This window comes from Apteryx mantelli, chromosome Z, assembly GCF_036417845.1.
Source record: "Apteryx mantelli isolate bAptMan1 chromosome Z, bAptMan1.hap1, whole genome shotgun sequence".
Taxonomy (NCBI): Eukaryota; Metazoa; Chordata; class Aves; order Apterygiformes; family Apterygidae; genus Apteryx; species Apteryx mantelli.
In genome coordinates this window covers 73,462,282-73,490,181 of record NC_090020.1, presented here as the reverse complement: position 1 = coordinate 73,490,181, position 27,900 = coordinate 73,462,282, and the positions used below count along the sequence as shown (strand labels likewise).

General features: G+C 39.1%; 1 protein-coding gene across 2 annotated transcripts in view; it reads left to right on the top strand.

Annotated features, from left to right (window-relative positions):
* The window catches only part of SLC1A3 (solute carrier family 1 member 3), a 65,638-nt gene extending 38,148 nt beyond the window's left edge, over positions 1 to 27,490 (top strand). For both annotated transcript variants that reach the window (XM_067316546.1, XM_013961031.2), the window contains 7 exons: positions 7,313 to 7,517; positions 8,942 to 8,984; positions 17,626 to 17,921; positions 19,356 to 19,589; positions 21,756 to 21,950; positions 23,424 to 23,558; positions 24,836 to 27,490. In XM_067316546.1, the coding sequence (XP_067172647.1) occupies positions 7,313 to 7,517; positions 8,942 to 8,984; positions 17,626 to 17,921; positions 19,356 to 19,589; positions 21,756 to 21,950; positions 23,424 to 23,558; positions 24,836 to 25,040 (1,313 nt within the window). In that variant the 3' untranslated portion in view covers positions 25,041 to 27,490. The remainder of the gene's footprint in view (positions 1 to 7,312; positions 7,518 to 8,941; positions 8,985 to 17,625; positions 17,922 to 19,355; positions 19,590 to 21,755; positions 21,951 to 23,423; positions 23,559 to 24,835) is intronic.
* Positions 27,491 to 27,900: the final 410 nt, after the last annotated feature.

Genomic DNA, 27,900 nt, shown 5'->3' with positions numbered 1-27,900 from the left:
CTAAAATAGTGAGAGTCAAAATAGCAACAGATTTGAAAGGGAAGCTCAATAAATTTGTAACCACGATTGTATAATACATTCCCTGCTGTACTGGAGTACTGTACTTGAGGACCCAGGAAATACTTCCCACCGCAGATTACTGTCATTGTAATTTTTTTATCAGATGACCACTAATCTTGGTGCACTGAAACCAAACAGAGTTTCATAAAGTGAAGTTATTCCACTGAAAGAGTAGTATCGGTGATGTTACCTTTCTGTGTTGAATGACAACAAAATGGTCTTTCAGTATTCATGGTAAACTGGAAGGTAAAAATCACTGTAAAGCCACCAGAGACTGTTTGGCCCATTCAGTTGTTTGAACAGCTGACACTCACACCAGTCAGTAATGTTCTGCTAGTATTGTACAATCATTTCACAAAAATATTTCAAACCAAGTGTTCTGCGAATACCAGAAATAAATATGTATGGCAAGGTTAGATTAGCATCCTCTAGAAAAGGGTTTTCTCCATCATATGCATGCAACTACTACAACCTTTCTTCTTGCTGAGGTGGTGGAGTATCCACCACGAAAAGCGCTCCACTTTATTCATGTGCTTATCTGGACTCTTCCACACGCTGTCAAGCCCCATCTTTCTCTTAAGGTCTGTGATTTCTCCGATTCAATCACGCAGTGAGATTTTTTCTTAAACGTAACAGGAACATCTGTACATCTTCATGAGGCTATATTTTTATGCCTTTTTTTTGTTTGTTTTGAAGGGCAGTCCTGGTTGGAGTAGTCATGCCCCTCTGGAGCTCTCCTGACCCCAGCTGCTCTTCCACATGTCTTCGTTCCCTCCTCGCTGTTGCACTACCATACGTTTCTTGTTCAGCCATGTGCTGGAGTGGAGAACAGAGCTCGCTTAAAGATAATCAGGGGAAAGTGAGGAATGTTTAACTTCCTTTAGCAGCGCTGCCACCAAATAGCAAAGGATGTCGTCTGACAAGACAGCCAAGCTGGAGTAATGGCAAACTGCTGCCAAAAAGGCTAGGTCCATATTCTGCTCCCAGGCATGCTCCCCATCCGCTCCCCTGGGACAAGCTCTGGGGTTCCTAGGACTCCCTTCTGAGATGATACAGAACGACAAACTGACAGAAAAACCAACCTCACAAACATCAAAGTTAGTAGTTTTCTAGTAGCAGGGGATGGGGCAGGAATGCAAAGCTGTGGGGCCACTCTGCTCCTTTGGGCAGCCACTCTTAGCCATTAAATTGGCTCATTCAATTGCACTACTATATCCCAGCCATGAGTTTCCTTAGTCAGCTTGGCTTAATCATGGTCATGTAACTTTGGATCACATATAATTACTCATTTTTCTGTGAGGTATTTGTCCGACGATTTTAATGGAACTGGGAAACATCTTTTTTCTTTGCAATTTTATCGTTCTATTTTTATTATTACTACCATTGCTATTAAAATAATAATCTAGAGTTTGGATTAATCTGGGGCTTGTAAAAGACTCAGAGGTCCAAGCTTTAACTTTCATTTAATTTTTCTTCATTGGGAATGCTCAGCACCGCTCAGGACATGCTCAGCAGCTGTCAGGATGAAGATTTAGAGCTTTGTAATGTTGATTAAACTCAGGCAATATTTCCACTATTTTTACCTAACTAATGGCTTTTCCTTAGAATTTTTCTGTCAGGACATTTTATTCTGACCTTGCACAGTGTTATTCATTTCCACATATCCTCATCAACATACACAAAAAGGATTGTTCTCATGGTCTCACACTGTGAGTTTACTCATCACACAGCGCTCGGTGGATGCAGGGGGTCGGGAGTAGCCCATTTAAGACCGCTTCATTAGGAGAGTGAAAGACAACCTAAAAGAAACAAAATTAGGGCAACACTCCAGAATCAACAGTTGCCATTATTGCTGTTCCACCAGAGGAGTCTCTAACAAGCAACTGCAGCTTCCTAATGAAGAGACTGCAAAAGATAAACGGGAAAATAATTAGCAATAAAAAGATGTTCTGTTTGCAATGTTTTGTTTTAAAAGATTGAGTCTGAAATATCTAAAGGAAATGTATACAAAAATCTGTATTAGCAAGGAAGTATTAACAGTTCAGTTCTAAAATGCTGAATTAGTATAAATTTGTAATAGTCATAGAAAACCTCCCTTTTTTATTTCCAGTAGTGAATATTTATGAGGACCAGAATGCATAGTTTGTCCTACACACTCATTCAGTATTAGTTCATCATTTTATAAATTTACAAATGCATCATTATGCATCAAAAATACTTTTAAAGTAACAAAAGTTTAAAACATTTTGGACAGAATGTTAGATTCCCTTATATAAAATACAAGAATTTTAGTGTAGGAAAGCAGACACATTTCTTATTTTTTCAAAAATTTGTTAAAGGGCAGCAAAAGCTTTCAGAAACTTTCAGAATTTTATACATAAAAGGTAGTAGTTGAGCATTATAATTTTTCAAATTGAAACTACACATATGCCTATATGTATACACACACACGCACACTCCCCTCCCCACCCGGGACAGTCTTGCTTGCTCTGACAAATGGAAAATCGCTGAAGTCATTAGGATCGGTCCTAAATGGGCCAACTATTACTCTGACAGTAGTGGCTTTTTTTGTTTCAGAAAAAGCAAAAAAAGAAGAATCTTGCTACTTGCCCACTGCGGCAAGTGCATACCACTTATTACTGGAACTATTTAAGGCTGATGAGTCTAAAGAAAGCCATCCCATTTAAAAACTGGTAATTATAGGCCCTGATTCAGCAAACCACATTAGTTAACAATTACCATTAAAGATTAAATGTAATTCCAAGAATGCTTTGCTGACTAGGGATTTAGATGCAGAAATAGGGCCTCGGTCATAACAGCTGCTGACCAGTTATCACTGTTATAAATGTGCATATTCCTTCTATTATGTAAATATGTATATTCCTTTTTTTCTAAAAAAGCTTTTAAAAAAAAGCAGGTAGCAACTCTTAGGTACTGCTATAGCAAAGATAGGAATGTGCTTAAACTCAAATGTCATATTTAAATAGCTTACAGTTTATGGCTTTGGGACACTGGGCTTCTCTGCAAGAAATCAGTTGATCCAGTTGCACTAATTAAAGTTCTGAAGTTGTAGGACATTTTAGCATAGGCTCTGCTTTTTGGCTTTTAAGATAACTACTTGGATTTTTTTTTTTTTTTGAACAAGCAGCTCCAGAGCTATTGGTTTATATATTATTTAAAGAGAATATGCTCAAGATATTTTATCTTTGAACTTACTGAAGAGCACAATATCATCACTCTGTGTTTAGCTCCATGCCTTAGTATAATCCAAAATTGCAAAGTAAACTATGTACAGCCTGCCTGTTATGTTGAGGAAATTAATAAGCAGAAGTATAGAAATAGAAGTACCTCTAAATTTATAAATTCCAGAATTCAGTAGAAGCTAGAATCATAAGTGCACTAAAATAACAATATAATTGACACAAAAAGAGTAATAATATAGTAGCTATTCAAGAAAATTACTGCTTGATTAGTTCATGCTAATTTGCAGAATGATAAAGAATAAAGCAATGATTAACAATTCAGAGGTTTTAATAAACTTCCCTAACAACAATTTCTTCTCCTTTTCCTGCATCCTTTCTCGCTCTTTTTCCTTCTCTCGCCATTACCCTCCTTATTTGCTTGCTGCCTTTCCTACCTCTTAAAAATATTCTCATTGCTCCCCTTTGTTAAAAGACCAACGTAGCGCTTTGCTTTCTGTCCTGGCACTCTGCAGAGCTCCTTGTTATGTCTTGATTTCCCCCGCAGCGTGACTGGTTCCCCGCTTACTTCCGAAGCGAGGGAAGGAGGGGGCGAAGGGGGAGGACGGGAGCGCGGGCTGCGGTTTGTTTGCAGTCTGCCGGCCTCGGGCCTGCCCCTTCCTTTCTTCCCTTCCTTCGCTGCCCATCCGTACCGACAGTCCTCCCCGTTCACGCTGGCTGCGCGCGCACGAGCTGGGCGAGATGACGGGCTCGCCGCTCGGGGTCGCCTGGGCGACGTCGGGCATCCCCGGGCGAGGGGGCCGGTGGCACGGCAGAGTTTCCCAGGCCCCTCGGCGGAGGGCAGGGAGGCGGCCGAGAGGCCGGAGCCAGCAGCCCTGCGGAGGAGCGAGCGGCGAGCGGGAGGCAAGGGGCGCACGCATCTCCTGCCGGACACGGGCGGCTCTGTGAAAGGACGGAGCGAGGCTACGATGGTCTGCGACGCACGAAAGCTTCGGCGCTCGCTTTACTGCTTTGCCATTAAGGGCCCTTCCAGAGACCCACTCGCCTCCGAGAAATCTTGCCAACCTCTGAAAACGCAAAGAGAACGAAACGCTTCGTTTTCTCATGTTCTAAAAACAGATTTGAAATATTTTTTTAGATAATCCCCGTTGTTGGTACGCTGGAAGCTTTCGCGGCTTGGAGCCTGGCAGGTAGCGCGTGTGGCCCTGGAGAGCGGCCCGGGTTCCCGCTAGCGCCAGCGGGAGGGGGGCTGCCCCGCAGCTCCCCCGCAGCCGCTCTCCGAGCCGAGAACCTGCTTCTCCGCACAGCTCTTGCTCGTGCCTACGCCTGCCAGCCCTCCGCTTTGACTGCTTGCTGCTGTACGCGCCACCGGCGGTTAGCGCTCATGAGGAGAGGAGCTGCTGCCCCCCACTTTCAAGCTCAAAAGCCACGGCACGGCAAGCAGGAGCGGAAGCGCGAGCGAGCAGCTAAAGCAAGGGGCGGTGCAGTCACGCGTGGCGGGAAGCCACGCTGGAAAGCAGCTCACAAAGACAGGAGCAAGACTCGTGCCCCTGACGTACCGCTGCACACGGCGCGTCGCTCTGGCCCAGGACCAGTCCAGGGAGGAAGCAGGATCACAAGCTCTAATCCTTCAGCACAGCAAGCCTTGGTGTAAGATGTGCCCTACGCTGACTCCTAGTGATTTTTGGCGTGTAGGGGACACAGGCCAGTCTCAAGTGTAGAGCGCAACGAAAGAAATTGGTAAGCACCTAAGCCTGTGAAACCCTCCTGCTGACGGCGCTCAGTGTCTGGCCCGGAGCCTGTTCCCCGGCAGGGGCAGGGATGAGGAACGGCTTGATTTAACAGCTGTGCATTTCCCAGTCTTCGCACCAAACTACATAGGTTCAGTTTAGCTCTTCACATTCAGGATGCAACCAAGTTTAAAACTACACTTAGCTAAAATAAAAAATACACTGCCCATTTCTGCTACTTTAGAAATGGCAAGTAAGAACATAAATCAATTTAAATTAAAAATATATAAAGACTAATTTGACACATGCAGTTTGCATGCATTTTTTTCACATCCTAAATTGACTACTTTTTAAGTTACATACTGATACTTTAAAAATAAAATTCGTAACAAAAGCTTTCTGATATAAGCATTGTAGAACTCATTATCAGATCTGCAAAACCTCCAATAATTATTAACTTTATTTTTAAGCATTAATTAATTATAGTAACATTTGCATTATTTTAAGGAATCTAAAAAAGCAAGAAATTCTCCATCCAGTGACAGGGTGGCTTTAGGATTTACTTTCTGTTTATAAAAATAGGAAAGCTATTTATTACTTGCTAGCATTTACCATCTTCCTCACAGAATTTCAAAACATATAAATGTGCACTTACCACAACCAAGTATTATCATCTAGTTTTACTGATGCAAGAGCGGAGCAGAGAAGTTAAGGATCAGACGCTTCAAATGTTGGGTTTCCATTTTCAGTTTCATATTGTGCCTGTAACGCTTTGTTTTTCTACTACAATGGCCCATATAAATCAAGCAGCTCAGGGAGCAAGTCTATTGACGTGAATTTTGTGGGTACAGATCTTACTGGCACTAATGGCTTCTGCTGAAAGGCCAGGCATGCCCCAGCTGAAATGAAAGGGTAAGTGTGAAGCATGTGATTAGTTTTATACTTTGAAGATTCGATCGGAGCCTGGAATACAGCCTTGATCTCAGTACAATCAGTGATTAGCTAGAGCGGTTTCACTGTAACTCCAGTAGTACGTATTTCCTCCTTTGTAAGATAGAAGTGTGCTATATCTGTAATGATAGGCATTTTGAGAAAATATTTAGTTTTGCCCAGTCATGATTCTAGTTTTATATTTCCATACTATTTACATTCGGGCACTTCTTTTGCCCTATTTTGCATGCTTTTTCCTGCAAAATGGGCAATCCAGAGCAAAAAGTGGGCAACTTTCATTATATTCTATACATACAAAGATAGAACCTGGATAAACATGTGGACAGTCAGTCAAGGTTTGGATCAGACGGTGCCATATAGGGGTCCATAGGAGGAGATAATAAAGGGCTCCATTTCCTGACCTCTTTCATCGTTCGGCACTTTGAAGGCAAGACTCCAACAAGAAACATTAGTGGCATTCGAGACAGCTGGTGCAGGCCTCCGAATGAAGTATGGGAAGTTACTTGATGACTTGAAATTGTAAGGAGAGGCACATTAACTGCACCTGTTTGGAAAGAGAGGGAGCGTTTCTATTTCGGACAGCACTCATGAGACACTCTTGCTCAGAGAGTCGGAGTTCCCCTGGGGCAGAGCTGCACATTCACTTAAAAACCATGGTCCAGCCCTGTTGGTGCAATGTGATGAACAAATACTTTAGCAGATGCCACACTGAGCGCCCTAGTATTCAGACGCATTAAGACCAGCCAAGAATTAGGATTAATGTCACAAGTTTTGCAAAGCTTATAAAAGACTCTAAAAGACTCTAAATGCTTATTCATACAATAGCGAGCATTTTCTGAAACCAGCTAACAGCGTTTAATCTATTTTAACTCCCATGGCTTGGGACAAAGGTAAACTCAGGTCATTCCATTAAGAATTGACGAGAACTCTTCATACGTCTTAATTGTAGCAAGCATTATCAACATCACTTGAGAGTGCTGTTTCCTTTCTTACCATTACAAATTAGGTGCAGATTTCTAAGGTGCATTTTTCAGACTATGGTAACTATGCTAATTAAAAACTCTGTGTATTGCCTCAGTGGAATATAGGAAAAGCTACGCTGAATCAGACCAATAATCTTTGCCTTATTAACATGTGTTAACATAGCACAGAAAGCTGTAACTCTTGTAATAGTTCTGCAATAACAAGCAACAGGGGTGGGATGGGAAGACACTGGCAGTATGGGCTGCAACAGAGGGCCAGCATATGCTGGAGAGCTTTAGATGTCCTGGTTGTCAAAACTCTTCCCACAAAACCATTTTCATGATGCTGAGTTTACAGTCTTTGCTCTCAACTGTATGAGGTATATGTCCTTGTGCTTAAATTTACTAGGAATTGCTGCCCTGGATAGTAAAGCATCAGGGAAGATGGGAGTCCGAGCAGTAGTCTACTACATGAGTACTACGATCATTGCTGTACTGATTGGTATAATCATTGTGGTCATCATCCACCCTGGGAAAGGCACAAAAGAAAACATGCACAGAGAAGGCAAAATTGTGCAAGTGACAGCAGCAGATGCCTTTCTTGATTTAATCAGGTATGGCTATGATATTGCACATTTTCTCTCCCAGTAACAACAACAGTACTACTTAGAGTCACACCATGACAGTAGAGAATTTTAGACAGGGACTGGATAAACTACCCAGATGTCTTTCAACTAGGTGACACCAATGTCTCTAACACCAACAACACTACAAATTAAAGAACAATACATGGATTTGTTTTCAAATCAGGCTAAGTTGCAAGGGAAGAAACTGCTTTTAAAAATCGAAGCAATATTACACACACACAAAAGATTTCTGTCCTGCTGTCTGCATGGGTCTTTTTCCCTCCTTCCACAGCACAGTCCTTATTACCAAATTCCTCTGCTTTCCTTTACTTCCAACTTTTGACAGGTTTCTCACTCCACTTGAAACCCTGATTTAGTTACTCATCTTGGTTTTGAATTGTAGCTCCCAAACTAGGTCCATCTTCTTAACTTTGTAAATTTGTAGGTATGGGAAGGGAATTCCAGCAAGAGGCAAGTAAAATACTTGGAACAAAGGAGCACAGATGTGACAGCTGTTTTTCTCCTTGCTCAGAGAGGCTCTGCAGTGCCTCTTTTGTGCAGCTAACATGTCCTAGATGTATTCCAGGGAGTAGGGAGGCTGAAGTATTGAGCTCAGAAGCTTTTCCACAGGTAAAGGCCAAAAATTTGTGTTATACTAACCCCCTTGGAGAAGTCAGAGACACGGAGAAAGGCCTCCAAGAGTCATGCTCCCAGGAAGGGGGACTTCAGAAAGACCCATGAAGAGGTTTACCCTCGGGTTCCTCAAGATTTATTCAGTTAGGCTGCCTCTAATCCCATCAGAAATGTCACCATTATGGAAAATAAACAGACAAACAAAACCTCCCTATGTAAAAAGTACACACATGCACACATATAAATTTATATGTGTGTATGTAACTTACTAAAGAATATTCAAACTTTGGGAATATTTATTAATATTAATATTAATCACAACAAGACAGTAGATTGAGTAATAGAAGTCAAGACACCCTAAGCTACGTGACTGTAAAAATTATTTGAGAAGTGGAAGTGCACTAAATATTAATGACTTTTTTATTAATCTGTATTCAGACAGCATTAATAAATACAAAATTAAAAGTCGGCACAGAGCCACAGAGCTTTGTTTGGCAATTTAGCTAATACTCTGCTTCATAAGGTGACTCGCTGTGCACCACTGGGTACAGAGATCACAATCGACATTATCTATCCAACCCTGCTGTTTCTTGTCCTGATAAAGCCAACCAGACCAATGGTATATGCGAAGCTCTGCTCACTGTATGCATAAATACATACCTGTTCATCTTAGGACTCCTTTGGTAATTAGCTGATCTATTCCTTTCTATAGCCGTGCGGCTACTTAAGGTATTACTAGAATCTTATTATTCTCATGTTCTTTTCTTTCCTTTTCACAGAAATATGTTCCCTCCAAACTTGGTGGAAGCTTGCTTTAAACAGGTAAAAATGTTTTGCTATTTCCAAATGAAACTCTATTACCATAGCTTTGTATAATAAAATAAGAAAGTGAAATGTAATAGTGTTTTCTTTAGGATTATCATATGCTTTCACTTGTACTTATAGCAGTAACAAACCTTATGTACCCTGCCAGCTGTCACCAAAAACCCTCCAATCTAATCTGTGCCTTGTTTTCATTCATTCCTTCTCAGTACTTGCTATGAGAAGTGAAGAAAACCCACCTGGCTCAGGAAATCAAAATATTCATTTTCTGAAAAGGACAAATTCATGAGTCTGTAGCAAGCTTCACTACAGTTGATACAGAGTTTCCTTTTCAAAAGGTACCTGTTGTAAGGAGAAAATAAAAGTAACTAGTTAAATTTCTTTTTTTAAAAAAGAGCAATACAGATTCAATGAAACCCATCATGTGTATTGCCATAATCTGACAGCTTTGTACTGACCCCACAGACAGTCTTGAACGGATATTGTTTACCAGTTATTGCTGTGCAACAAAAAAGCTGGAATGTGGAGGTCAAGAAGAAAGAGGATACAGTAAAAAATTTCAAAAGTCAGGCTGTGTTACATCTTGCAGAATAATTTTAAAAATACACTAAAAGTTTCCTTAGTCATATAAACAGAGAACAATAGAAAGCAGTGACCTTCTACATTAAAGATTTGTTCAAGATTAAAGATAAACTACACTCAGCCCTAAAAACAACAAATACCATGCCTCTGCTTTCAGTAAGGATGATGATGAACTCAGGGCAGTGATGGGGAATGGCAGTATGGAAATACAAAAGTCTGTATCTGAACTAGATAACAAAATTCAAAGAATTTAAGGTAATCAAGTCTCAGAACAACATCATCTTTTTCTCAAAATAATGAAAAAATTAGGGCATACCATTACAGGTCTGGTAGTAAGCATTTTAGTAAATCTGTCAGGTTGGGGAATTATTGTCTACAACTGGTGAAAGCAATCATATGGCCTTTCAAATTGCAGTTTCAGAAAGATTGGGGAATTGATTTAGGTGGTTAGTAACTAATAAGCCTAATCTCAGTTGTGCTGGAGGATGGAAAAACCCTGAAGGAAAGAGTAAAAACTTAGTAATAAATGAAAGATATATGAAAAGCAGGATAAAGGTTAACACAGGCTTCTGAAATATGGATTGTACCAGATTAACCTCTTGCCTTTCTTTCAAAAGCTTGCTGATTTTCTCCCTTCACCCTTTTTTTTGTGTGTGCCACAGAAGTGCAATAGCTCTAATCTATTTAGACTTCTGAAAACCAGTGTATTTAAAACCATGGAGGAAGGGAAATAGCTGAGGAGGGGATAAGATTATTGTAAGAACTGTAAAATTCATGGAAAGGAGGCCCATCTGGAGATAACAGAAGTTGCTGTAGGACAGGTCGTGGGCCTAGTTCAATTGATATTTTTATGAATGACGTATTGCCACAAAATGCACAAATGAAATTTATTGATGACACAACAGTTGAAGCACTTGATATCAGCCAAAGATACTGGCATGCCCCTGGCACAGTATAATATAAATCACAACAGCAAAGTGAATTGGCCCTTGCAGAGACTGGCATGCTTGGTATCTCCTTACAGCTCTGTGTCACATTCCAGATATACTCTTGGGAACTAACAGGAATTTGTGTTTTGAGATGGGAACTCATCGTCAGGAAAAAAGAAAAAAAGAAAGAAAAAAGCCCTAGCCTACCTCCAGGATATATTAGGCGAGATAACTCCAGTAGAAGAAATAAAGTATTGCTACTACCAGAAAAGGCACAAGTGAAATTTTGTCTGGAACACCCAGTACGTTCTAGTCCCTCCATTCAAGGAAGATGCATGCAAAGTGGGCACAGTGGAGGGAGCAGTTGCTGGGATTCTCACATGAACACAGCGTATCAAGCAAAAAGAAGCTTGCTTTAGAAGCTGCTCAGGTACAAAACACCAGAGTGGGAACAGAGCTGCTTAAGATAAAATGTTTATACAGGAAGAAATGGAAATCAATTTACCATGACTAAATTTGAAGTGGAAATTAGTGTAAGGTTAACCTTCCTTACCTAAAAGGTGAAGTCCTGGAAAAAAACTTTAAATAGGAGTTTTGGGGACAAACCAGCTCATCAGTTTTAAGATACAGCTTGAAAAATTCATTCAGTTAGGTATTCTACAACAACAGAAAACTCAACTCAGTGACTAGCAGTCCTAAATCCTATGTTCTTAATTAAAAATGTCCTGTAGATTCTGTTTACATTATATATATTGTATTTCTAATGTGCTTTACAGTTTAAAGGGATTTCCCAGAAACAGTTCAATAAGCAGGAAATGTTTCATGACAGTTGTTTCTGACTTTCATCAGCAGATATGCTTACTGAGGCACCAGGTTTTTAAATCTGTCATACTGATGCTATTAGTTTTTGAATCAAGTATCAAAATCAAGATCTTTAGGCATAAAAAAACACTTTACAGGAGAAACAAGAATGTATAAGATTCATAGGTGCCCAGATGACACTGTACATCTGACCCTATAACCTTCTTTTCAAAAATTTACATCATATTTTTCATATGTTTCTCAGAAGATTTATAAAGAACGATTATCCATCTGGCACTAATCAGGCTCTGTAACACTGTGTTTGCCGGCCCAAACACAGACTGCTCGTAATACTCCACACTCGCAGGGTTTATACTGATACACAGCTGTGCCCATATGGAAACCCCACTCACATATATGCTCCACGTTCAAATCACATCTTTTGGTATATTAGCTGCTTACAATCTGTCTTACAGTACCCGTAGGCAAGTTTGTTTCCTGACTGTACTGGAACCCACTGGAAGCTTTTTCTCCTTCGTTCTCATTGTCGCTAGCATACAGGTACCCTACTGACTGTGTGAGGACTCACAGCAAGGTTTGAACCTGTTACTGTCCCCATCAGTTGCAGGCACCTCCCAAAGCAGCTCCACCAACACACAGAACCAGCTACCATTTGCAAAGTTTTTACCTTATACCTCACGCTCAAAAGATCAACTATTACTGAAATGTTGCAATGCTAAGACATGGAAAATTGCACTTTCCTTAGCAGAATTCATTTTAGTGAGGTAAAGAAGTTTTCTGGGTGTGAAATTGCTCTCGTGCAAAATGAAAGGGAAGGGCTGTGTGCAGCGTGATAACCAAGGTGGGAAGCTGAAGGACAACAGGCTGCTAGATGGAGCTGGGAAAGAGTTGATAGGATTGCTGATGGGAGAAGAGCCTGGAGGAGGACTAGGACCCTAGGGTTCATTCAGGAAAGATCTTCGCATTCAGTCTGCTGCTCCTTTGGATTCCCTTTCCTGCTCTTCTTTCTCAGCAAGCCCCTGCGGTAGACAGGACTGTTGCCGCCTCCTTCTTTGCCCATCTTCTTCCCAGGAAACAGGAGGAATGATGGATCCAAGTGCCCCTTCCCCTCCAGAACGGCCCCTCCACTGTAGATCCCAGAAGCCAGGAAGAGTCCCTGCAGGAGCAACAGAGAGCCCACTGAAGAGCTATGGAAATCCTTACATTTAAACCTCCACCTGAGAAACAGCAGAACCATTTCAGGCCTAACCGGTACCATTCAGCACCTTGTAGCAGGAAGGCCTGTAGGGACAGGTATCCACCCTTGCCTAGCAAGTGAAGTTAAGAGTAATAACCTGGTAAGTGCTGGGCTTTAGCTTCACTCCAGTCTTTGCTAGCTACCCCCCTCTCCCTGTCAAAGCCCAAAGTCCTGCTGGCACTCTGCCGCTATCAGTACTTCCGCCAATTATATCAATGGCAGATGGGGATCACTGGAAATAGCCAATTTTTAAACCAGACAGTAAACTTTCTGGTGCTGGCTATTTCCATGTGACACATGTTGCTGCCTTCGCTATGTGCTGATCCTTTGGGTTTGGGGGGATTTTTATCAGTTACAGGAGAATCTGAAAAGATTGAGTGCAGACAAACCTTCGATGCTTATCTAAAGCTATCCAATTTCGGGATATCTTAAGAAATCTTTGATATCTTTCACTTCTGTCCTTTATCTCTTCATTTCTCTTTCTTTGCTAGATTTGAAGATCCTATCTATGCTGGGGCTAAGCAGTTATAAGCAGCCTGCTTCGTAGGCAGATACTGCTTTTTATCTGCTCATTCTTCATGCTGTGCTTGAGGATGTATCAAAAGACAAAAGAAACACAAGTGAACTTGGGACATCTGGAGAAGGAGAATCAGTCTAACAGTTTTGGTGGGCGGGTGGACACTGTGTTGTAAATATGCAGAATCTGATGCCAGCTGAACTAGAAAGGTGCATCTGATAACTGCGTTTCTTCTGATATGTTTTTAATTAATATTCTTCCCTTAGCTCATCTTTATCAAGTGGCTTGGAAGTGTTAATCACATATCCATACATGTGATTACTAACTAATACATACTGTCTATTCCTAGTGATAGTCTTGGCTGGTTGAGATATACTTTAAACCTGTTTCATCCATTCTTCTGTAGATACTTTGCATGCGTTCACACAGGTCCATATGGAAATGAAAGAAAAACTAAATCAGGAAGATGGGATATCATTGTCTTATTTTCTTCATTTCTTTTCATTTTTTTAGGCTTGCATTTAAGGTTCAGAGGAATGGGCTAGCAAGCTTGTTGCTTTTAAAGTCATTATCACTAAAAACTGCACCACCACATTGACTCAGCACAGATAGAACTAATTTTACTATCTCAAAGTCCTGGCAGTAAATCAGGAGTTTTCAGAGCAACTACACATGTGATTGCAAGTTAACCACTGGAATGTGCTACTGCAATGGTGTAAAGTTGCTTCTTAAAAAATTATGCAATATATTCAAGAGCTGTGGGTATTTTGTACCGTTAATGAAAACAAAAGAATAACAAAAGCTTAAACAGGTAATTCATTATATTATGCAAGAAAGTAAATATATTGTCTGTTTCATAATGAGATAACTTAATTAAACTTTTTTAAAGGTGTTCGTTAACCCCATGTCTTGCAACGAAGTCCAGAAATGCCATATTTTTATATAAAGTTTAGATAAAGTTCTTGATAGAAAGCTGTTAGGATTAATATGTACCAAATAATATCTACCTTGCTCCTAATTTGCTTTCTATAAATAAAGAAAATGTATGAATATTTTTTATCTAAAACCTTACCAGGCAAAATATCTCTGCCTTGAGACAAAATGGCCCAAACTTATCCTCAGAAATGACAGGACTTTTGTGATGTTGTACTAGCCCTTCATGGATCATCAGTGTAGGTGTGGAGACTTCCAGTAAAACATATCCGGCTCTTTTGAGATCTCTAGGCCTGCAATGTGTTTTTACATGAGCAGTTTTTCTTTGTCTGATTTCTTCCAATATTGAATGACACAAAAGAATGAGGACTTGCAGAATCATAGTATGATATTAAAATATCAGTTTGAGCTAAATGAACTTTAGGACAGTTACGTGTTTTTACTCAGATCTCTGGAGACAGCTGATAACTCTGATTCCCACCAAGATCCAGTACAGATCTGCCTGAAAGTGGGGATCAGCTCACAAAATGATCTGTATCAGCAATATTTCTGCAGAGGAAGTAATGATCAACTCTGCTATTCCCTCATCTATTTCAAAACTTTTGACATTTTCTCCCTGCTTGAAGGTGCTCTTTCATCTGTTGGCCTTTTCACCCTTTTTCACAGTTGGCTTTTTTCATAGAAAATTCCCTTTGTGGGGATCAAGCAATCTTGTATTTTGCCTTTAGTGTCATCTGAGAAGACACTAACAAAAACTAACAAAAACTCAACCTACACTTTTTCCTAGGCAGAAATCTGCTTTTCAGTTCCTTTATTTGATTTTCCTTAATTTCTTTTGCTTCACCAAGAACTTTCTCATGAACACTTCTGATAGATGGCTTTGGGTATAAAAAGACAGATACATCCACAAAGTTAACCTTAACCTCATTTATCAATAATGAGAGAAAGACTAGTTCAATTGACTCTCTCGGAGCAAATAAAGTTGCTGATTCCTGTTGCTCAAGATCCCCATTTTGAATCTCACTCTAAACAAACTGTCTTTCTGCATTGTCCTGCGAAGGGTTCTAGGAAGGTCTTCTCCCTAGGCTAAAGCTAACATTTGTGAATACCTACGTCTTACCAACAGAGCAAGTCAACAGAAAGGGTCTACGTGTCTGTGTACAGCTCTCATAGCTGAAATTGAAAAAGGCTTTGCATTGCTAACTGAGGTCTTAAAATCCCCGCTATAGCTCTGAAGAGACTACTAACTAATAAAGGACCAAAGGCATCCTCCCACTGGAACGCAATTCCAGAATCAATGCAAAAAAGAAGGAATACATTTATTACCTCCTAAGAAGAGTTCCAACTGGATTTTCAAAGGAAAGACACTTTATGTGATGTGCTTTTTCCTCTCTAGCTGCCCAGATCTTTCCCTGTCCCCCCTCATAATTTTTAGGCCCAGTGGCCAATTCCAACCTAATCTGACACGGGGAGAAGTCTCAGAAAAACCCAGACTGTGTTGCCACTGAGGAAAAAACAGCTATGACATCTCCTAACCTGTTCTGACAGGCAACAGCCCGTCAGATAATCAGTCTACATCTAACACTGTTGAACAGCCATACCACATGTTGCTTTTGACCTAGTCGAATAGGTAAGAATGAGAGAAGAATCTGAGGGTAATGAAGGAGAACTGGGAAGAAGATAGTTATGATGTGTCTAGGGAAAGTAGGAAATAAATCCATACGAAATCCTGTAGGAAATCAGGCTTTAATTCCAGTGCTCATTAAGCAGTTTGCATTTCAGTGTTGGTCTAATCTGCATGCCCACAAATCCAGCATACTTACCCCTGTCAGACTTTTGCCTTAAGTAATTTCATCTGGGTTTCTTTTCTACTTAAAAACAGAAATTAAAAAAAAATAATATAATTATCATACCCATATACATAAAAAAAGAATTAGAAGTGTTTGATGTACAGTCTTAGGCAGTATTTAAATGGTATTGTCAGGACTGAAATAAAATTCCTTTGGTGTTAACTTCTAGATAATTTCCATTTCCACTCTACTAGCTCTCTGTCACTTGAGCAGGCAATCCCATCCCCTCCTTCCCTGGCTGTGTAGTCCCACTCTCAGTGTTTTGCCATCTCTGGCGTTCAACTGATTCCTCAGTGAGCTGATTCACCTCCTTATCCTTTCCAAAACATGGCCACTTTTTTGCTGGATTAGTTTTCTGTCAATTTAAGGAGTAATACTGGCTCATGGAGAGATCAAACTAGAACTGGCTCAGAGAAGAAAGTATCTCAGAATGGATGGGAGCGGGTGAGGGAGTGGACCTGTGCTTTTCAGCGTCAGCTGACTATTACAACAGCTCAGCTCTCTTGTCTAACCGCAGCCCAAGTCTTACAGCTTTTCTACAAATTTCATTTAAAGCTCAAGAGTAGCTGACCTCCATGGACATTTGTTTTGCTATATTTTATTCAGAAATTTTCCATAAAGCGACTCTTACTTGAAATTCTAAAGATCTTTAAGCCTTCAGGGGATACGGCAAATATCTGTTAGGAGTGCATCAAAACTATTCAGGTATGGAAAATAACAGAAACGCAGATCGGTGTTTCTAAATGCTGATATTCAGGTCTTCCATCTTAGTCAGAAGTACATAAGCTCCATTTCACTCAAATACTTTCAACATGTGCAACACTCTCCAAGTATTACTAATACTACAGTTCTTGGGCTTAATCTTTGCTTTTTTTAGGCAGGCCCAAAGAAATAAAAATCCAAAGTTGCTGAATAATTGACGCTTGCATCCCATTGCTTTAATATGGTATTTAGCATCGCATCCTGAGATAAATTTGAAACATTTTTCTAGAAGTATTTAGTAGTCTTTATGCACAAAAGAATTTAAACAGGACAGGGATGTGGGGCTTTTTGGAGCCCAGAGAGAAATAATCAGGATATGCATCTCTCTTTGGAAAAATAATAGGTGGTGGAAGCCTGGTTTTTGAAGTAGAGATTTAGTGGTATATTGAGATATTGAATTTGATTTGCCTGTCCCATAATGGGACCCCTTCAGGAAGAATCCTTTTCCTAATAAAGAAATAAATCATAACTGGTGATTTATTACTGCAAAAGCAGAGAAAATCAATGGCTTTGCCATGGCAAAGTCCTAATTTCAGGTTTAAAAAAGGAAGAAAGAGGTATGTACTATTTAGGTTGTTTTCAGTCTTATTTTTTTTATTCAAAAAGATGAAAAAGTAAGGAAATCCTGGAGCCCATCAAAAGATTGCAACTATCCATAAAAGACCTATTTTTTAAAAGGAAAAATGTTGGGAAAAATAACAATTTACAAAAACACAAACTAATAATCCATAGTTTTGTCACAAAATTCAGGAGTATGATAAACATGCATATTTGATTTTGACTTATGTATTTGAGATAGTGAGCTCTGGAAGCTAATGGTGAAGCTTTAGCTCTTGTAGTTAATATGGGGGTTTTATGCTGCTTTCAGGAAAGCCAGGTTTTCATCACTGTTCACTTTACCAATAAATATTACATCAAGAATTCAAATGTGCTCCAATATTAATTATTTAATGTGTGATGATTTTTACCTTTGTTTGCTAATTCCTACCTTTCCTTTTTGTTTTACTAGTTCAAAACTAACTATGAGAAAAGGATGTTTAAGGTAGATATTCCACCCAACGACACATCCACAGTGGCTTCCATAATAAGTAATGTGTCCGAAGCAATGGAAGCCCTCACCCGAATGAAAGAGGAAATAGTTCCTGTTCCGGGCTCTGTAAATGGAGTGAATGCCCTTGGCTTGGTGGTTTTTTCAATAAGCTTTGGCCTGGTGATTGGAAGCATGAAGGAGCAAGGTCAGGCATTAAAAGACTTCTTTGATAGCCTGAATGAGGCTATCATGCGACTGGTAGCTCTAATCATGTGGTAAGTGCCTCTTTGATGTATTCTACGTTAAGTCATTAATAGTATTTTTTCATCACAGACATCTGCTGGATAGCAAGTGTTTGTGTTTGGCAGGAAGTCAGACAATAATATCTTAACGGTCTTCTAACTTTCTGGTAAATGAACCAAGGAATTGTAATTAGGTATATCAATAATTTGCCAAAACATACCTACCCTTTCACAAGAGTGATTAAAAATCAGGGGCCATGGCAGAATTTGCCAAGCTTATACAGGCCCATTCTGTATCTTTATAAATAGACAGCAATCACAGCAATATGCCACCAAAGTTTCCTTGTAATCTACTCTGATTTCACTAAAGAAAACTGATAATATTATCTCTACACCTTGTTATCATTACTTTGCACCACAGCTGGTTCCTGCAATTGTGTAGCATACAAATATAAATAAAACCAAAGTATTTTCCCTCAAGCCATTACCTGTGAAGTCTTTTCAACGATGAAGATACAGTATTTATCAGGTAGAAGGTTAAACTATGAAAAGAATAATGTCTGAAATGTCTTGTTGCCTTCTTTACTACAGCAGATTGTCTTACCAAAAAAAAAAGCTAACTAAAAAAAAAACAACCCTACCCAACAGCACATCCACATATGTTTAGTACCTGATGCAAAACTAGAAATAAGTATATTTTTCCAATAAGTAAAATTCTGTTCTTCCAGGAAATGTCTACACAAAGCAAAAGTCTTTTCTCCTTCTTCACAACTACAGTTAAGATAATAAAACAGTGGGTGAGAATTGTCACTTTTGAGAAGTTTCTACATGGATTTGATGGCTAAAAGCGTAATTGAGATATACTGGATAAATGGTGTTCTGTGGTCACTTAGTATAAAAAGATAAGAGAACAATCGTGGAAATAAGGCTGTATCAAAAGTCCATCTGTACCAGGATTATGTTTCTAAAGATCTAAATGAGTCTGACACATAGAGCTAGCTCTTCATTTGTAGCGGTGCTTACCAGAGAGGGAAAAGTAGCTTTTACCACCCTTGCAGCTGCCCCACAATGCAGCCAACCTCTGTTGTACAGGTAGATTCCTGCTATTGTGGTAATTTATCCTGTGCCCCACTGGGAACGGCCAGAAGCAGCCTGAACACTTGAATTCCAAAGGGAGCTCTTCTCTCCAGATGTCTGAAAGGCATGCTATAAATGTTCTTCTCCTGACTTGCTCTTACCAGATCCTGAATCCAACAGAGTCTATCAGAAATGGTCACTGCTGTGATTTTATCCAGGTTGACCTGCTAACAGTTAAAGAGTTAAGATCTTTAACTGCTTCTGAATAATTACGGTGATCCAACCAGTAAAATCCTACATCCATGCATGCATATAAACTAAAAAGGTGTGGATGGGGGAGTGGATTTCTACTTTGTTCAGTACAATATTGATTTGATTTCTTATTTGCAGGTATGCTCCACTTGGAATCCTCTTCTTGATTGCTGGAAAAATTGTTGAGATGGAAGATATGGGTGTGATTGGTGGTCAGCTTGCTATGTATACTGTAACAGTTATCATCGGTTTGCTAATTCATGCCGTCATCGTCCTACCTCTTCTCTACTTCCTGATCACTCGTAAGAACCCTTGGGTATTTATTGGAGGACTGATACAGGCACTAGTTACAGCTTTGGGAACATCTTCCAGGTACAAAATGATATTTTAAGACTATATAATTTTTAATATTATAGGTTTGAGAAACAATTTTGCCTAACATAATTGGTTAACTGCATATTCATAGATAACAAATATTCATTTGGACACTTTATTTCAGTTGTGCTGCTCTCTGATATAGAAGACTATTATCATTATATTGACTTGGACTGTCTATTTTCATCTTCTGTGAGAACCCTTGAGCAGGGTTGAAATAGGTCTGTTTGGTGATGCAGCCTGTACGGTTGGAAGCCTTGTGACTTTGATTAGCCCTGGTGTTTGAGATCTGTAAGTGGTTTGTCCCGGCTTGTTGGCGAAGGACGAAGTTAACAAGCAAAGTTTTACGTCTGTGTATGGCAAAATGGCGAGGCAAACAGGAACATTCAGGAGGGATTCTGAGAGAGTTTGAGAGCCTCTCTTTACAGGTGAAGTTCTAGGCTCAAAATCATAACCTACAACAGAGATGCCACTTTTGCTCTTTGTTGATGAATTCAGAGGGCCTTCAGATGAATAAAAATACTGTTCGTCCCTATGATAAAAGGAAACAGTATTGTATTGAAATATAAATTTCCTGTATCATATGACCATTCATGAAACATCTTCCATTTTAATAAATTAAAAAAATGGCCTCTAAAGATAGATGTTTTCAGTCCACCATTCCTCATAACTATATCTAAGATATTTGGGTTTATTTTAAAGATCTGGATGAGAAGCTATTTAGATCATTAATGTGAAATCTGATTAAGTTTTGTAACACTGAAAAAGCTTTTGAGGGCTTTAAGAAAACTATGCCAGTATACTAATGGGCAAAGGAGGACAATTACTAATTTCACATTTGACATTTTTATGTCAATCCTGGCAAATTAGTGGAATGTCTGGAAAGGTATTTGATTAATAATGATTTTAAAGTGAATGTAATTTAACTAATGCCAGTCAACATAGTGAAATTAAGAGAAAATAAATAGTGGCAAATTAACTTAATACCTATTTTTATGAAATCACAACATTGGTGGGTAACAGTGAGAGCGTTAATGAGATATGTTCAAACTTCTGTAAGACATTCCACTTGGCACTGCTCAAGATGCTGAGTAGGAGCCTACACTGATGCCGGATCAAGAGGACATACTGTAAGTGGATTTAAAACTGTTTAAAATTTAACTGTAAGTTGATTGTCATCAAAATATGACAGATTTTCTAGCAGAGTCTTACAAGGTCTTTCTTTACATAACAGTTTATCAGTGATCTGAATGAAAGATAAACTCAGCATTGATAAAGATTTCAGAGACATGAAAGTCTGTGAAGTAGTTAGCAATGAAGAGGCAGATCACTGAGCGAGAGTAATCTAAATTGCTGGGTCTTGAAAAACCTCTTTACTTTGGCGTAATCAGATGTAGAGACATATCTTTAAGCACAAAGAGTACAAGCCACCCTTACAGAATGGCCACATTATCCTTCATTCTGAGGCAATGTCTCTGAAGAGGAATTTGGTGTCATATTGGCTTAGTGGGCATTCCAGTACAATATGAAACAAAAGTGATCAGTTGGGTGATCCTTCAATGAAATGACTACTTACATGATATTTGGATGTACCAACAGGGGAACAAGATTAAGGTGGTAAAGTAATGTAATCATCCATCAGAATGCCTTGTCCAGGGGATCCAGCAAGTAGCCATGAGAACTACTGAAGGAACAGAAAACACACTGAAGGCTTGAATAGCTCAATTTGTTTAACAATGAAAAACATTGCTGAGGAATGATTTAATCGGAATCCCTGGGCACCAAAAATGGGGAGCAGGAATTTTTTAATAGATTCTTCTGCCTAGCATGCCAAAGTATAACAAAATCCAGGGACTGAATACTGAAGTTAAACAAATTCAGACAAGGGACTATGTGGAGAGTGACAGTAATTAACCATTGGATAAACTTTCCAAGGGCATCAGGAGAATCTCCACCATTACAAGTGTTTAAATCCAGCTTGGGTATTTTTTTTTTAAATAGGCTGGTACTTCACATAAAAATTAAGTCATCAAAACCCACATAAACAATTAGAACAGACAATTGTCAGACAGTCTCTTTTGTCATTATAATGCATGACAGTCTTTTTTCTCCCTTTCTGTAGAATTTATACTGTGCATTATTTTCCTTTTTTTTTTTTTTCAGTTCTGCCACACTACCTGTTACATTTAAGTGTCTAGAAGAAATAAACGGAGTGGACAAGCGAGTTACAAGATTTGTTCTCCCAGTCGGTGCTACCATTAATATGGATGGAACGGCTTTATACGAGGCTTTGGCTGCAATTTTCATTGCACAGGTTAACAACTTTGATCTGAACTTTGGGCAGATTATCACAATCAGGTACAGAAGCCATTATTACCTACATCTAATAAAAGCACCTTTGTGATGACTCCTTCTTGCCAGTAAATGAGAGATTAAACAAAAGCGTCTAGAGCTAAAAGCAAGAACTACAGCTACAGTAGCTGACTAAATGTAATGATTTACATCTGCACAGAAGAGGCCCCACAGCACATATTCTCCATTAGGTAAACCTTTAAAAAACTGTAGCATGACGCACCTATCCCTGCACTTAGTAGAGTCATCAGGAGCAGCTTTTAACAACTTTTCAATTTTCTTCCTTAAGATCTCATGCAGCTGTTGGGAGCTGTAGACTTATAATCAGTACCAGATAACTTATAATGCATGTACAAAGCTGCAGCATAAGAGCAGCACAGTGGCATGGTACAGAGCTAATGCTGGGAGGGTAATGTTTTTCTAGTTACGATGGTCTCAGGATACAAGTAGAGCAAGCTATGTAAGGAGCAATAATACCTTTCATTAGACCAATGGATAGAGCTAGAGAAGACAGAGGTGTTTTCAAATACACACGCCTTTACATCTCCGAGAGAACAGCAAACAACCCACTAAGTACCATTTGATGATAACTGATCTGCAGTAATTCCATGATGTTAATCAAACAGTTTAAAAGGAAAGGGTGATAGAGACGTGCAGAAGAGAGGGATGTCAGCAGGGGGGAGGGGGGGTACTGTAGGACAGAGAGACAGATGTTTATCACTCAGGAACATTGAAAGTTTAGATATGGTGAACTGGGAATGTAGAAGATTTTCAAAAAGAAGTGCTTCTCTCCATAAAACCCATCAGCTTAATTTAATATTCACCAACAGGAGGCAAAACTGCTTTCACACTCTCATGAGGCACATCCTGAGTCTAAGGCTAATTAGTCTAAGTACTAATACTCATTAGTACTCAGGCTGCTCACTGCCAAATCACTTGACAGAACAAACTTTTCCTAAATCGGGTGTGAACAAGCGTATCTCCATCAAGTTACTAGAGTGTATGATTCAGGGTTTCTGCCAGCTTTCTGCTTTCTGCCGGCTGAATGCCAGCTTCTGTAGAATAGATGATACTGCACCTGGTGTAAAGGTGTAGTGACATGGACAGACAATACAAATTCCTGTATTAGATTTGCCAGGACAAAATTACCTCCTCAGCTTTTCTTTTAACATGTTTGAGCTGGTAGAGTGAATTTATTTAATGGGTGATGCAGGTATTTTTTGACTGGTCCTTAGCATCCAGCAGGGGATTTACTATCTCACAAAACCATGTTTCAGAGTTCTGGTTAAAGGTTAAGTGTAAACATTTTGGATTAAGATCCTGGAGCTGTGCAGTGTTCAGATTAGGGACTATGCTCATCTCTTTCTTTACTGCTGGGAAATTGCTTTTTTGCTTCATATCTGTTTTTAATGTTTGCCAGATGATAAGGAGAGTTTATTGTGGAAGTCAATTAATTGCTCTTGCCTTCTCTACACACAGCATCACAGCTACAGCTGCCAGTATTGGGGCTGCAGGCATTCCTCAAGCCGGGCTGGTCACCATGGTCATTGTGCTTACATCAGTAGGTTTGCCTACAGATGATATCACTCTTATCATTGCAGTGGACTGGTTCTTGTAAGTATTTTTGATGGAGCCACTAAAGGCTTAGACCATATTTAAAAGCACAACAGTCAGGGACATTCTGACAATACTGTGATCAGTGGGATCCTTCTTTTGCTATGGAAGTTAGTTGGAAAAAAGTGTTAAAAATCACAATTTCTTGCAACTGAAGTCTTCTCTTAGAGCAGATGGTGTTACTTAATGATGGTTCCTTTTGCATGCAAAAGGGTTACTTAGAAACGTGGATCCTTAGGGTACTAAGAAAATGTTCAGACATATTGTATGTAATTCAATTATTAAAGAATCGCTTTAGTTTTTTTTTTTTTTGTAGGCTGTTAATGAAAACTTTCCATCAATCAGGCTCAGAGTATGGAAGTTCACTGATTCAGATCTGACCCAGTTCATTGCAGCCCTACTGGCTATCTATTCCAGGAAAGGTTCATATGTCTTCCCTGTGGACACAGAAACAAAAAACTTCTGAGTAACTGTCCTATCCAGCCAGCACAATGTATTGCCCTTCAGTTTCTCCATCCCTCTGTCTGCATAAGACTAACTTACAGCTGTAGGTAAATGGGGAAAACCCTCAGGTCCAGGAACTAAACATAGACAGAAGGCTTCCTCTGACCTCTATTTCTGACCACTATTAGTTATAGTTTCCAGAGGATTCTTCTCTCTCAAAAGAGCCCCACAAAAAGTTGTCCATGTCTTTATCAGAACATAATGTCTTCAAATGGTTATCTAACCACATGCCCATAGCCGTATATAGGTGGACACTCACCAAGTAAGGAGCCAGTCACTCCTTGTCAAGCTGCTTCCTATATCTTCTGGGCAGAGATCTTTAAGAAGGCTGAATTGTTGTAGTTTACTTTGAATCATTTCAGCAGAATTTCACCCGAAATTACTGGCCACAGTATATGGTCATGAGGGAAATGACAGTAAGAAGGTAGACTGTCATTGGCTTACATCCCAGGAGGATATAAACCCAAATCACTATAGTACAGAAATGCCTCCAAGGAGCACCTACCATATGGTCCCCTTTATCGCCCTCATCGCACATCAACTGTTTCTTGCTGTGAAGTTGCCAGGAATATTAACCCATTCTGTGTCTCTAAATCCTGGTGTATTTGTTTATTTCTATAGCTGGAATCATGGCATTAACTGTTCAGATAAATGAATACACATAACACTGTTGAATCATCTAGTAGCTATTTTCAAAGGCCATTTTAACAACTAGTCTGCATGTGTCCCTGAGCAAGTGGTAAAGTCAAGGCTGATTTACTGTTTCTCCATAGGGATCGTCTCCGTACCACTACCAATGTCTTGGGAGACTCCATTGGAGCAGGAATTGTTGAACATTTATCACGGCATGAGCTGAAGAACAGGGATGCTGAGATGGGTAATTCTGTGATAGAGGAAAACGAAATGAAGAAACCATACCAACTGATCTCACAAGAAAATGAGAGTGAGAAACCGTTAGATAGTGAAACCAAGATGTAGGGTAAAGGCATGAGGCCAACACTACAAGTGTGGAAAGCTTAAACTTTTTCCAGCCATTTATATCTTGAATTCACCAAGCCCACTTAGTCCTTGTTTTCTCCCTTCATGCTAGCATTGGAAAAGAATTAATGAAAATATATTCCAAATTAGCAGTGATCAAGGTATATGTTGGCTTCCCACTTAAAAAAAATTAACAGGCAACACGACTGGTCCTGCTAGACATGTGCTAACTGAGGATAAAAAAAGAGAGATCATCTATTAAATCATAAAACATACCAGTGTATATGTTACTCAGTCCTGTAAATGTGATCTTATTCTTTTTTTTATGAACTGGAAAGTAAAAACAGATAACAGAGCCTGAAAATGGTTTTATTTTTTTAAATACCTGTTGCAAAACATCCTAACATCTATAAGCACACAGTCAACATTTTTAACTTGATAACTGCATCCAGCTAAGTAAATTAACAGGCTTTTCGCTTTTTTATCTGATGTTATTTTTCTATAGTGTTACATCCTTGTTCTATTACTAGCAGCACCATAAAAAGAAGGACGTTAAATGAAAGGATAAAAAAGGAGAAGCTGTATAGATAAAAACAAAAAAAAACAATCAGCACTTTTATCAGCTGAGTTGAAATATCATTTCTGAGAAAGTGATTTCACCTAGACATAATTTTTCACAATAGCCTCAGCTGATCTTGACAAAAACGTAGCCTACTTAGCAATCAGCTCCCGTTGATTGCAGACGGTTATGTATGTATGTATGTACGTACCTTCACCCTCTGGATTTGCCCCCTTATGTTCAGTGCTGCAACTCAGTTGAACTATCTATGTGCATAAGTATTCACAGGAGCAAAGCCCTAGACTGTACTGTCTCTGGGACAGGATATGTGACTTCCTCTCTGTTTGAAAAGCACATAGCATGCTGTGGATATGCCAATTATCTACTTAAGAAACCGTAATAAGAATAGAAGACAGTGCCAGCACTTTGCAGAAGGTACAGAAGGGTGAGATGCTTAGATCCTACTAGGACTGGATTTTAAATCAGTCTGTGCTGAAATGGCATTGCTAGAATCCCCGAGACCAAGAGGAGATTTTCCAGCTGGAAACCTTCCAAATGCTTGGTCAGTCCATTGATAAGTAAGGAAGCTACTAGCTGGATTTATGTTTTTTCCATCTGGATAAGAAGGCTCCCTATCTCAATGTGAAGTTTCTGAATCTTTGTGCGTTTATCAGCAGTATCTCAAAAATTAAAAAAAAATCCTTTAGAAAGTAAAACTAATGGGTGCTTTTTTACTTTTTACTAGGAAAAATATATAAATTGCAAAACAATAAATACTATAATAAATGTTGAAAATGTAATTAGAAAGGTTGTTTAAAGCGCAATATTGTAGGTTCCTTCAGGGAATAGATAAGGAAAGAATGAAAAAAGGGAGATAATGCACTTGTAATCCTGTGGCTTTTTTTGTCCATTTCAACATTATTCCCTGAAGAAACCCTTTTCTAGAAATCTAAATTATATATTTTTTCCTTTTTACTTTGTATTATTATAGAAGTTAAACTGGAAAGTTTTATAATGCAGTTACAATTGAGGGAATGAAGAAATATTAACTGAAAGGCACACTACTGTTAAACAATCTTTCTTATTCAAATGTTTGGTTTTCTTTTTTCTCCTCCCTCCCCCCCACAAAAAAAAAACTCTGATGAAAGAAATGAAGGATTCCCTTGCAGTGTCCCAGCTGCCACTCAAAAAATGCTCAAGATTTTGCTTTTGTCACTAAAAGAGTATCAATGATGTGGTGTACAAGTAACGGTAGTGAAAATGTCAGCGTGCTGGTTAAAGGCAAATCTTTTCCCATGTTTTGAGCAGTGAGGCAAGACTGTTTTTCTAAGACTGACAATTCCTGCCCGACTTCTTCAGCTGAGTAACCCAGACAATATGGGCAGGAAATCTCCAGTGAATGAAGGAAGCAGGGTTTAATACAGAGTATTGAGCAGTCAGACCTACAGAGCTCTAAATGAATCTCTGACTGAAAGAAAACAAGTGTGATTTTTTTTTTTTGCTAACAGAATGCAAACCTAGAATACAGACAGACATTTTCTGATATGTAATTAGAGATATTTTTATATAGATACTGTATTCAGAATGTGTGTATAAAAGTTAACAGTAGAATTTATGGCTTAACAATTTAATTTTTGTTAAGATTCTGTTTGGAAATATATTGCAAAGACTTAATGTAAATGGCTGTCTTTCTATGGCATCAGCTGAGAAAAACGAATTGTGTCACAAAGTATGTGATCTTTTTTATACTAACTTTGTTTCTTATGGAAATCAGGTATTATAGAAAGATTCCTTTCCCCGTCCCTCACTGGTTCTGCATTGATATGCACCCAGAGTGGATTGTGAAACATTACTTTGTAGATGTATTTTCAATAAAAATAGTTTTACATTACTGCTTTTTTGTGATTTCTTTCAAAGACTCTGTAACAGAAGAAACTTCAGAAAAACTCAAAGTATACATTTTCATAATATGGGATTTCAGGAATTTCAAGCTATTTTACACAGCAAGGCCTCTTCTCCATTCAAATATCTCTTCGAGCTTTTATGAACAAAAATAAATAAGTGAAACGACAGACAGAGGAATGCAAGGAATGGAGGGACAGGGAGCAACAATAAAAATAAAAAGAATCAAAGTTAATCCATCTTAAGTTCCTCCAAATTCAAGCATATAAATTCATATTGATATATGGAAAATATTGTATGATTAAGCATTTATAATGGCTTTTTTCACTGACTCAGCTACAGCAAAGCTGCCAATTCATTTTGCATGTGTCCAAAATTCAGAAGGTGTCATTGGGCCAC